This window comes from Pleurodeles waltl, chromosome 12 (assembly GCF_031143425.1).
Source record: "Pleurodeles waltl isolate 20211129_DDA chromosome 12, aPleWal1.hap1.20221129, whole genome shotgun sequence".
NCBI lineage: Eukaryota > Metazoa > Chordata > Amphibia > Caudata > Salamandridae > Pleurodeles > Pleurodeles waltl.
The window spans coordinates 8,892,794-8,905,503 of NC_090451.1; the positions used below are offsets into that span (position 1 = coordinate 8,892,794).

General features: G+C 50.8%; 1 protein-coding gene across 3 annotated transcripts in view; it reads left to right on the forward strand.

Annotated features, from left to right (window-relative positions):
* The window catches only part of LOC138268127 (CTD small phosphatase-like protein 3), a 173,666-nt gene that overhangs the window by 23,313 nt on the left and 137,643 nt on the right, over positions 1 to 12,710 (forward strand). For all 3 annotated transcript variants that reach the window (XM_069217533.1, XM_069217536.1, XM_069217535.1), the window contains exons 2-5: positions 1,652 to 1,800; positions 2,244 to 2,358; positions 5,265 to 5,405; positions 7,036 to 7,144. In XM_069217533.1, the coding sequence (XP_069073634.1) occupies positions 1,654 to 1,800; positions 2,244 to 2,358; positions 5,265 to 5,405; positions 7,036 to 7,144 (512 nt within the window). In that variant the 5' untranslated portion in view covers positions 1,652 to 1,653. The remainder of the gene's footprint in view (positions 1 to 1,651; positions 1,801 to 2,243; positions 2,359 to 5,264; positions 5,406 to 7,035; positions 7,145 to 12,710) is intronic.

Consider the following 12,710-nt stretch of genomic DNA (forward strand, 5'->3'; position numbering starts at 1 on the left):
TTCACGGGAGTTTCTTGGTCCTTGGTTGCAGGGCAGTCCTCTAAGGCTTCAGAGGTCACTGGTCCCTGTTGGATGCGTCGCTGTTGCAGTTTTCGTCGAAGTTGGGAGACAGGCCGGTAGGGCTGGGGCCAAAGCAGTTGTCGTCTCCGTCTTCACTGCAGGGCTTCAGGTCAGCAGTCCTTCGTCTTGTTAACGTTGCAGGAATCTAGTTTCCTAGCTTCTGGGGAGCCCCTAAATACTGAATTTAGGGGTGTGTTTAGGTCTGGGAGGGCAGTAGCCAATAGCTACTGTCCTTGAGGGTGGCTACACCCTCTTTGTGCCTCCTCCCTGAGGGGAGGGGGCACGTCCCTAATCATATTGGTGGAATCCTCCATCCATAAGTTGGAGGATTTCTAAAAGTAAGGGTCACCTCAGCTCAGGACACCTTAGGGGCTGTCCTGATTGGTGGGTGACTCCTCCTTGTTTTTCTAATTATCTCTTCCAGCCTTGCCGCCAAAAGGGGGGGCAGTGGCCGGAGGGGAGGGCATCTCCACTAGCTGGGATGGCCTGTGGCGCTGTAACAAAAGGGTTGAGCCTTTGAGGCTCACCGCCAGTTGTTACAGTTCCTGCAGGGGGAGGTGAGAAGCACCTCCACCCAGTACAGGCTTTGTTCCTGGCCACAGAGTGACAAAGGCACTCTCCCCATGTGGCCAGCAACATGTCTGGTGTGTGGCAGGCTGGCAGAAACTAGTCCGCCTACACTGGAAGTCGGGTATGTTTTCAGGGGGCATCTCTAAGATGCCCTCTGGGTGTATTTTACAATAAATTGTACACTGGCATCAGTGTGCATTTATTGTGCTGAGAAGTTTGATACCAAACTTTCCAGTTTTCAGTGTAGCCATTATGGTACTGTGGAGTTCGTGTTTGACAAACACCCAGACCATATACTCTTATGGCTACCCTGCACTTACAATGTCTAAGGATTTGCTTAGACACTGTAGGGGCATAGTGCTCATGCACCTATGCCCTCACCTGTGGTATAGTGCACCCTGCTTTAGGGCTGTAAGGCCTGCTAGAAGGGTGACTTCCCTATGCCACAGGCAGTGTGAGGTTGGCATGGCACACTGATGGGAGTGCCATGTCGACTTAGTCATTTTCTCCCCACCAGCACACACAAGCTGTGAAGCAGTGTGCATGTGCTGAGTGAGGGGTCCCCAGGGTGGAATAAGACATGCTGCAGCCCTTAGAGACCTTCCCTGGCATCAGGGCCCTTGGTACCAGGGGTACCAGTTACAAGGAACTTACCTAAGTGCCAGGGTTGTGCCAATTGTGGAGACAAAGGTACAGTTTAGGGAAAGAACACTGGTGCTGGGGCCTGGTTAGCAGGCCTCAGCACACTTTCAAATCATAACTTAGCATCAGCAAAGGCAGAAAGTCAGGGGGTAACCATGCCAAGGAGGCATTTCCTTACAACTGCTCTAGCAGGCCTTACAGTGACTTTGAGGTTTACATTTGATGTTCTAGGATTGTGTTGGAAGATGTCCCTTGTCCCAGATGTGGCTATCTTGTCACATTTGTCATTCTTTGGCCTCACATCACCAGACTTGACTAACACTGCTCTTCTTTCATGCCAACCTTTTCACCAAACCTCTTTTTTTTGTTTTATTCACAGAAATGATTCTTCGGTCACGTAAGATCCCAGTGAGGGAGCTTCCAGAACCAACAACACCCCGCACACCGCGACCTCGGAACTTTGATGCAAGTCCACAAACCCCCAAAAAACCCCGAACACCTCGGTTAGAATTGAAGAGCCAGAGAGAGGTGAGTGGCAACCAAAGCATGCCTGAGATGCCACTGATTGTGAGTTGAAAGGGTAAGGCAATGGTAATACTTGCAGAGTGTTGGGGATTGAGGTTGAGCCCTTGGGGTGAGTGGTGAGAGGGGTGATCTGGGTTGCTTTGGTGGAAGTGGGATTACAGGCACATGCACTACGCAGGAAGAACCCAAAGTGAAGGGAGAAAGGGCTGGTAGTCACATGGTGTAATATGCGGATAATGCTGAAGAGGGATTCAGTCCTCTGACCTCCCCCCACCGCTATTGTCAGTACAAATTCAAGAAGAGCCAGTGAAGCTGCAGAGACCAGCTCCCTTGGTTTGGTGGGGTTCAGATTTGCCCGGTGTCAGTCTTGCATGCTGGCTTCAGTCGGGCTTTGTGCCCATCAGCCTGGAATTAGTAAATAAAGTAAATTATTCTGTTTTACTCAGAAAAGACGGTGCTCATCCTTCTGTGGCCAGGGAGATGAGGAACTGTTTGCAAAGCCCACGAAGATATCTACTAGGCGGGAGAAGGTGAAGCGAAAACGGTCAGAAGAGAATCAAGGTAAAGCCAATGAAGACTCCGATTATTATTTCAATAAAAAACAACTCCAGCACCAGAGTATCTTACTGTGCCTGCACATCTAGGAGGCAGAGAGCTTCTCTCACTTGCAAGCCATCACCACAGCAGGGTCTAATGCAGTGTATGCATAATTAAGAGACGGGGAGCTTCTCTCACTTACAAGCCAGCACCAGGGTCTAATGCAGTGTGTGCACACCTAAGAGACTGGGAGCTTCTCTCACTTACAAGCCAGCACCAGGGTCTAATGCAGTGTGTGCACACCTAAGAGACTGGGAGCTTCTCTCACTTACAAGCCAGCACCAGGGTCTAATGCAGTGTGTGCACACCTAAGAGACTGGGAGCTTCTCTCACTTACAAGCCACCACCAGGGTCTAATGCAGTGTGTGCACACCTAAGAGACTGGGAGCTTCTCTCACTTACAAGCCACCACCAGGGTCTAATGCAGTGTGTGCATACCTAGGAGACTGGGAGCTTCTCTCACTTACAAGCCACCACCAGGGTCTAATGCAGTGTGTGCATACCTAAGAGACTGGGAGCTTCTCTCACTTACAAGCCAGCACCAGGGTCTAATGCAGTGTGTGCACACCTAAGGGACGGCAAGCTTTTCTCATTTACAAGCCACCACCAGGGTCTAATGCAGTGTGTGCATACCTAAGAGACTGGGAGCTTCTCTCTCTTACAAGCCATCACCACAGCAGGGTCTAATGCAGTGTGTGTACACCTAAGAGACTGGGAGCTTCTCTCACTTACAAGCCAGCACCAGGGTCTAATGCAGTGTGTGCATACCTAAGAGACTGGGAGCTTCTCTCACTTACAAGCCATCACCACAGCAGGGCCTAATGCAGTGTGTGCATACCTAAGAGACTGGGAGCTTCTCTCACTTACAAGCCAGCACCAGGGTCTAATGCAGTGTGTGCATACCTAGGAGACTGGGAGCTTCTCTCACTTACAAGCCAGCACCAGGGTCTAATGCAGTGTGTGTACACCTAAGAGACTGGGAGCTTCTCTCACTTACAAGCCACCACCAGGGTCTAATGCAGTGTGTGCACACCTAAGAGACTGGGAGCTTCTCTCACTTACAAGCCACCACCAGGGTCTAATGCAGTGTGTGCACACCTAGGAGACTGGGAGCTTCTCTCACTTACAAGCCAGCACCAGGGTCTAATGCAGTGTGTGTACACCTAAGAGACTGGGAGCTTCTCTCACTTACAAGCCAGCACCAGGGTCTAATGCAGTGTGTGCACACCTAAGAGACTGGGAGCTTCTCTCACTTACAAGCCAGCACCAGGGTCTAATGCAGTGTGTGCACACCTAAGAGACTGGGAGCTTCTCTCACTTACAAGCCAGCACCAGGGTCTAATGCAGTGTGTGCATACCTAAGAGACTGGGAGCTTCTCTCACTTACAAGCCACCACCAGCACCAGGGTCTAATGCAGTGTGTGCACACCTAAGAGACTGGGAGCTTCTCTCACTTACAAGCCAGCACCAGGGTCTAATGCAGTGTGTGCACACCTAAGAGACTGGGAGCTTCTCTCACTTACAAGCCACCACCAGGGTCTAATGCAGTGTGTGCATACCTAAGAGACTGGGAGCTTCTCTCACTTACAAGCCAGCACCAGGGTCTAATGCAGTGTGTGCATACCTAGGAGACTGGGAGCTTCTCTCACTTACAAGCCAGCACCAGGGTCTAATGCAGTGTGTGTACACCTAAGAGACTGGGAGCTTCTCTCACTTACAAGCCATCACCACAGCAGGGCCTAATGCAGTGTGTGCATACCTAAGAGACTGGGAGCTTCTCTCACTTACAAGCCAGCACCAGGGTCTAATGCAGTGTGTGCACACCTAAGAGACTGGGAGCTTCTCTCACTTACAAGCCAGCACCAGGGTCTAATGCAGTGTGTGCACACCTAAGAGACTGGGAGCTTCTCTCACTTACAAGCCACCACCAGGGTCTAATGCAGTGTGTGCATACCTAAGAGACTGGGAGCTTCTCTCACTTACAAGCCACCACCAGGGTCTAATGCAGTGTGTGCACACCTAAGAGACTGGGAGCTTCTCTCACTTACAAGCCACCACCAGGGTCTAATGCAGTGTGTGCATACCTAAGAGACTGGGAGCTTCTCTCACTTACAAGCCAGCACCAGGGTCTAATGCAGTGTGTGCATACCTAGGAGACTGGGAGCTTCTCTCACTTACAAGCCAGCAGCAGGGTCTAATGCAGTGTGTGTACACCTAAGAGACTGGGAGCTTCTCTCACTTACAAGCCAGCACCAGGGTCTAATGCAGTGTGTGTATAGCTAAGAGATGGGGAGCCTCTCTCACTTACAAGCCACCACCAGCACCAGGGTCTAATGCAGTGTGCACATACCTAAGAGACGGGAACCTTCTCTCACTTACAAGCCATCACCATCGCAGGGCCTAATGCAGTGTGTGCATACCTAAGGGACGGCAAGCTTTTCTCACTTACAAGCCAGCACCAGGGTCTAATGCAGTGTGTGTATAGCTAAGAGATGGGGAGCCTCTCTCACTTACAAGCTATCCGCAGAGCAGGGTGTAATGCAGTGTGTGCACACCTAAGAGACGGGGAGTTTCTCTTACTAACAAGTTACCCTCAGCAGCAGAACCCCGCCCCATGCAGTGTGCCTGCATCTCTCGAAAGCAGGGTGCTTCTCTCACTAACCAGCCACCCCCAAGCAGTCCAGACGTGCTGGCAGTGTGCACACATGAGAGAGGCAGGGAGCTCTTCTGACACCATCCCTGGCACCACAGCATAACTCCGCTGGTCTACAAATGCTACTAATAGGGGATGTCTGCTCCAAACCAGTGGCAAATCGGGGTGTCTTGTGTCTCACAAAGGAGTATCTCACTGTCTGTATTGGGTTTTGCAGGCCTGGAGGAGACCCCTGTGAAGTCACGAGTGATGCGTGTCCATTTCCAACTGGACGAGCCCTTCCTTGGCAAGTCAGAGCTTTTGAGCAGCATTTATTCACCAGTCATCAACTTCTTCTCACCCCACAGAGGGGGCCCTGGTGAGTGTCATATTGAGAGAAGTCTCGGGCCCCATGGCCCCTTTTATACTAAAGGATGGGTGAGCATATTATGAGCACAGGGGGCATGGTGTGAAAATACTCAAGACAGAATTGACAAGAGTGTAGGGTGGAACAAGAGAGCCCTAGTGTGTATACATTCAAGTGAGTTGTGATGGAAGTGCAGATTGTGAGTAGAGGGCCATGGTATGTGTACATTCATGAGATGTGATGGAAGGCTGTAAATCTAGGGAGTTGATGTCCACCATAGACAGTTCTGTTGAATTGGTCATGTGTCTCCAGAGTGAATGTCCATGCTGGACCGTGTTTTCGGTACTGTCGCCCGGTTGGTACTTGCGTTACCTCGTTTGTATTTCGTTTGTATTTCTGGTCTTAGGTAGAATCCACTCCTCTTTGGCTTCTTTCCTTCAAAGGAGCGCACGGGATTCTGTTCCTGTTGATGTTCATTCAGGGCACGGGTTGGTAGTTCTTGTCTGAATTGCGTTTAGTCAGCTGGAATCCAGTCCTTTACGGAGTATCCTGTGCATGGCCCATTGGTGAGTTGTTGGAGCGGCACAGCCAGACGTTGGAGAGGCACGGGACAGTCGTCCAAAAGGCACTAACCAGAGGTTACAAGGGTCTTTATAAACAGCCCTTTTCACTCCATCATCCTTCCACTTTGGATCTGATGCCTACCCTGCATCCTAGCACCTCATTAGTCTCCTTGAATCTACAGGTCCTCTTTAAGTTCTTGTAGTATTGAGCTGGGAGTCCATCCAGGCTGATTGCATCCTTCATGCAGACACTCACAACCTGAGAATGACCTCGTTCCCAATCGGGGATACGCAAGTTAGTTGAGGTGCTGCTTTCTCATTTTCATTCAGTCCCTTAACTTCTTACATGAGTTTAAAATGTGATACTCGTCCTTAAGATACGAGAGTAGTGATGTTAAGATCAATCCCATAGGGTCTTCGAGTTGAGAAGGAATAGCGCTCGGGGTCTGAATGGCAGTGGTTACAGAAGTAGGGGCCACTTTGACTGCCTCCACTTTACAAGCTTTTCTCATTTACTTACAGCTTTCACTCCTTCGAGACACCTTTTTCTGTTCCTCAACTGTGGGTCTGACCTTCCGCATCTTCCAGTCCCTTGAACATCTTCTCAGGCCTTCGCCTTCTGCATTTCTAGTCTGATCTGCTCAATGTCCACAGCTGTAATGCTAAGTAAGAGGATGTGGATTTTGATAGAGATATGGAGTCCTGTATCCAGGAGAGCACTTGTGCACCTCTTTGTGTTAGTAGTTGCAGTGCAGAAGATGACAGCAAAAGGGACAAGGTACATGCGTCCTTGTGAGATACATTCCCGGTTACCCAGTCTTGATACCAGATGGTGTTGTCAGGTGTAATCCCACAGGGACCCTTGTGTGACAATTGGATTGAGAGTACTACTTCCCTCTGTCCTGTTCCTTGCTCCAAACTCTCCTTACCCATTGCCCCTTTGAGTGATCCCTTCCTTCTCTCCTGCCTATATTATCCTTGCTCCCTTTGTCTCATTTTGTGGCTCTCCTGGGTTATGCTAGTACTCTGAGATTATAGGATCTGTCTATCTGACATCCAATGCCCTCCTTCTTTTCCAGATTGCTGCAGCCCCCCCATGCAGAGGGTAAAGAGAAAGTGTCCTAAGCAAGAAGATGCCCCATACTTCAGTGAACTTCCGATCGATGATACAGAGGACATCTTCAGCCCGTGAGTACCCTCTCACTTCATGGGTGCCCCCTAAACAGTTTTCCTACCTGTAACTCCAGTTGTAGGGAATCTCCATTGAAGTCCTAAGCACTGAATAGTCCCGCCCACGTGAAGGGACCCCGGAGCACTTTTCCCCAATATATCTTAAGTGCAGATGTTCACCTTTTTTTGGGTCTGCCTGCAGAGTCACTTAAGAGAGAAAAATATCATGCAGCCTCTAGGAGCGGGCTACAATGGCCCAGTTCTTCATCTTGTACTTAAAAAAGGGGCCAGAATAATTATATATGTATATCATTTGATGATGTTTGGTAAAACAGCATAAATGTCTTTCACAAAACCTTTTTTAATAGAGTATAGATATGAGGTAAAGCAGGACAGTGTAGCCCCATAGGCTGTCATTATGTGAGTTAAAAATAGGTACTGTGCCTTTAAGAACCCAGAGACCACCAGTGTCCCATCATGCTCAGCAGGTGGCAGTTGCTTCAGTATCTGTAGCTCACAGGTACCACATCTGCACAGAGCTTCCTGTTCTCCACCCCCAGTCCCTTCTGTCCACAGGTGAGCCCTCCCCCAGACACCCATCAACTGGCTGAATCATTCTTTCGCCCCTTGGTCAGCACTGCCTGTGACTACCATCTCCAAAGATGTCACCCTTCGGGCCAATAGAAAGGAAAGTAGATAAACGAGGACTTGTTCTGTTATGAAACTTCTGTAAACTGTCCACAGTAAGCGTGAACATGAAGTGTTGTTTTATGCTACGCCATCTCTATAGCACACACCTGTGAGGACAGAGAGAAGTCTGAGGATCTGGTATTGAAGCTTCCAGGAGCTCAGGATATTGATAAAATGTGAGGGGTGCAAGACAGAAAAACAGAAGCTGTTTTTCAGCTTCATATTCCATTCTAAGGGTACCACACAGAAACCTGCTCACAGAAGCTGTTTCTTGATCACAAGTAGAAACACAAGGGTTGGGCAGGTTGATGGCCCTTCAGGGATCAGACAGGAGGGTCCATTAGCCCCTGTTAAAGAGATTTACTCAGGCGCTACAGTGCAGGGTGCTACAGGAACTGACGAAAGCCTTTCATGGTCGTGCTAGGCATATTAAGTAATTTCACTCTCTGAACTTCTTCTGTGGGGCTCATATTTGCCCTTCTAAACAGGACATCAGTCACTGCCCACAAGCTTCCTTGGTCCCCGGCCCGTCGCCTAACTTGGTGCCCGTCACCTTCCTTGGTGCCCAGCCGTAGGAGGCTGGCCTGGTTTGTGGTGGGTACCTATGGTACTTACACCTTATACCAGGTCCAGTTATCCCTTATTAGTGAAATGTAGGCAGTGTCTAGAAGCCAGGCTCTCTAGAGGTAGCTGAGCAGCCAAGGCTTATCTAGGAGACATGCAAAGCTCATGCAATACCACTGTAGTCAAACAGCACGTACACACATGAAAGGAAATACTCATTGTTACTAAAAATAAAGGTACTATATAACATACTGTAACAGTCCCCACAGTATAGATACTCGGGAGAGGTATGTTTGGTTTTACGGTAAGTATTTTTATTGGTTATTGAAAAAAGGTACTATGGATATTTCAGTTAGATGGTTTAAGTTCTGTTTCTCCTTTGGGTGGTGAGTTTCTCCCTTCTAATGGTATGTCCCTCTTCTTCTTCTCCTTTGGTACTGTGTGTGGTCGTCCTCGTAGGATCCCGCCGTCAACCATAAAGGGAAAAGGAACAAATATCTACTGTAAGTGGGATGACCACATGCATTCATGTCCTTTCTTAGTCTAACTACTGGGGAATGGGATACTGGAAGGGGGGGGGGGTGATTCTGTGTCCGTGAGGATTGGAAGGTAAGTGCTTATTATCTTATTCACTCGTGCGCGGTGGGGTTTTGTGGTTTCCACGTGCTCTTTAGGTGTCCCTTAGTTCCCTCCCTGTCCTCCCCTCACCCTTCCTCCCTCCCTTCCCCAGCTCTCTTCTGTTAAAGTGCCCCTCGTTTTGCCCACAAAGACCGTACCTTCCAGAGCCATGACCCTCCGGGGTCGTGGCTGGCTCTGGGGAGTTCCTCGCGTCGGTCTCCGGTATGGTTGCCGATCGGTCCAGGCTTCCCGTCTTCGAGACCGGATCTGCTCCTCCGAGGTCCGCTGTCTTCGTCCTGGGTTTCTTGGGGCTTTTCTTCTCTCTGGTAGTTTTCTCCGTCTCTCTGCTTCTCCTCGCCGCCGCCGCCGCCTCGCGTTCCTTCCTCTCCTCTCTCTCGGGAATTCCGCCCCTTTTGGCCTCCTTCCTCCCCTCTTGGCCAATCTGAACTCTCCTCGTCATAGGAGGTTGCCCCGGTAACCTCCCGATGCGTGCCTCGCTGTGAACGCGTTCCCATGGTGACGTGGGAACGCGGAAGTGATGTTCCGGCCTCCTCCGGCATGGGGGAGGCCTCTTGATCCGACACGGAGATCGGGGCCACCCGGTCACACATACCATAAGACTATACTCCGTTAGGAGGTAATACACAAATTATATACACTAGTATGCAGACATCGGCATTAAAACAGTTAGAAAAACAGTGCAATTCGGGAAAGTCACAATAGTTAGAAATGGGCCTAGCAGGAACACAAACCACATACTAAGAAAGTGGAATGCGAATGTCTGTTTCCCACCTAGGCAAGTGTACTGTGTAGTGGGGTGCTGGGAGTACTAAAAAAAAAAAACACCAAAGGTAAGTACTAGAACCCACCCCAGTGCCCAGGAAAGCAGGAGTAAAACACAGTAACTTTCCCAGAACACACACACAAACGAGAAAGAAGATTATGCAAAAACCAGAAGAGACTGCAAGACACCAACAGTGGATTCCTGGACCTGAGGACCTGTGGAAGAAGGGGACCAAGTCCAAGAAGCACAGAAGAGTTCAGGGAGAACAGGAGCTCCACCGGTGAAGGACAGTCAGTACTGCATCCAAGAAGACTGAGGGGGTCATTCCGACCCCGGCGGGCACCGCCCGCCAGGCGGAAACCGCCCAAACACCGGCCCGCGGTCAGATGACCGCGGGGGCATTCCGACTTTCCCGCTGGGCCGGCGGGCGATCTGCAAAAGATCGCCCGCTGGCCCAGCGGGAAAGCCCCAGCAAAGATGAAGCCGGCTCCGAATGGAGCCGGCGGATTTGCTGAGGTGCGACGGGTGCAGTGGCACCCGTCGCGATTTTCAGTGTCTGCCAAGCAGACACTGAAAATCTTGCTGGGGCCCTGTTAGGGGGCCCCTGCACTGCCCATGCCAGTGGCATGGGCAGTGCAGGGGCCCCACTACACCCGTTCCCACCAGCCTCTTCCTGGTGGTGTAAACCGCCAGGAACAGGCTGGCGGGAAGGGGGTCGGATTCCCCATGGCGGCGCTGCTTGCAGCGCCGCCATGGAGGATTCCTTTGGCCAGGGGAAAACCGGCGGGAAACCGCCGGTTTCCCTTTTCTGACCTCGGCTTTACCGCCGCGGTCACAATTGGCCAGGAAGCACCGCCAGCCTGTTGGCGGTGCTTCCGTGGTCGTTGGCCCTGGCGGTCAATGACCGCCAGGGTCAGAATGACCCCCTGAGTCTGGTTCCTGGTTAGTGCAGATGATGTCCGACGCCAGACGGATGACTGCAGTCTGGTTTGCGTTGCTGGAGTCTGGCAACAAGCCTTGACACACGCAAAGCTCGTGGTTAGCAGAAAATGGCGTTGCCCGGGACCAGGTGGTGTCTCCCCAGGAGGGGGAGCCAGAGGGGGCTTTCAGCAACTCAGAGCCCACAGAAGACCAGGTAGCATGCACAGGAGTCCCACAGCACAGGGACAAAGGAGGTGCAAGAAGAGGCCCACGCAGCACTATGACAAAGGCTTCCACGCTGCCGGAGAACCACTCAGAAAGACGTGCGTCGGGCCAGAGCTGCAAGATGCATGAAGAACTTCATGGAAGGATGCCAAAAAGCCTTGGCAATTGCAAAACATGCGGTGCACAGGAGTACTGTCTTGCAGGAGGAGGCAAGGCCTTACCTCCACCAAAGTTGGACAGTAGGACATCAGGACCGTCAGGACCACTTCAGTCCATGACTCGTGTTGCTGGATCCATGCACTTCGCCAGGAGCGGGGACCCACGCCACTGGTCGTTACTGCAGAGGGGTGCCTGCTGAAGCAGCGAAGTGACTCCTTCACTTCAAGGGAGATTCCTTCCTTCTTCTGGTACAGGTTGAAGACAGGCTGTCCTCGGAGGATGCATGACCAGGAAACAGTTGCAGTTGCTCGCAAGAGCTGAAGATACAATGTTTCAGAAGTCATCTCGCTTCTTTGTTGCAGTTTGTTGAGTTTCTGGAGGGTCCAGATGCAGTTTGTTCAGTGAGAAGTTAAAGTGGAGGATGCAGAGGATTCCTGCTGGAGTCTTGCAATCTGAATCTGAAGAACCACCCAAAGGAGAGGCCCTGAAAGGGGGATTGGTCAGCTACACAGGTAAGCACCTATCAGGGGAGGGCTCTGACGTCACCTGCTGGCACTGGCCACTCAGATGCTCCCAGAGTTCCCTGCCAACTTGAAATCCAAGATGGCAAAACCCAGGGACCTTCTGGAGGAGCTCTAAGCACCACCCCTCAGGTGGCGATAGACAGGGGAGTGGTCACCCCCCTTTCCTTTTTCCAGTTTCACACCAGAGCAGGGACTGCGGGGTCCCTATACCGGTGTAGACGTGATTATGCAAGGAGGGCACCAAATGTGCCCTTCAAAGCATTTCCAGTGGTCTGGGGAAGCTACTCCTTCCAACCCTGTAAGACCTATTTCCAAAGAGAGAGGGTGTAACACCCCTCTCCCAAAGGAAATCATTTGTTCTGCCTTCCTGGGCTCGAGCTTTTCAAGTAACAGGAGGACAGAAACCTGTCTGTGAGGTGACAACAGCTAGGGCTGCCTGGAAAACATCAGAAGGCTGAAATGGAAATACCAAGGTTCCTCTAAGGAGCCCCCAGAGTGCATGGAATCATACAACCAATGCTTGCAAAAGCCTTGGGGTACAATACCATCATATTTGATAACTAACATGCCTATGTTTGGAGTTACCATTATGTTGCTGGACATTGGTAGTGACGTATGTCCAGTACACACGTAAAATGGTGTCCCCGCACTTACGAAGTCCGGGAAAATGGCCCTGGAGGTCATGGGGGCACCTCTGCTAATGCAGGGGTGTCTTCACACACAGGTACTTTGCACCCTGCTCTCAGGGCTAGAGGGCCTGCTATAGGGGTGACTTATAAGTGACCTGCTGCAGTGTACATGGCAGTGAAAGGGTGCATGCACCATTTCACGCAGGCTGCAATGGCAGTCCTGCAGAAGCCTTTGCATGGACTCCATATGGGTGGCAAAATATATGCTGCAGCCCTTATGGATCCCCTGGAAACCCAATGCCCTATGTATCTAATTACCATATATTAGGTGTAGGAGGCTGGCCTGGTTTGTAGTAATTACCTTGGGTACTTACACCAGGTCCAGTTATCCCTTATTAGTGAAATGTGGTAGTGTTCTAGCAGCTTAGGCTGATAGAGGTAGCTATAGCAGAGCAGCTTAGGCTGAACTA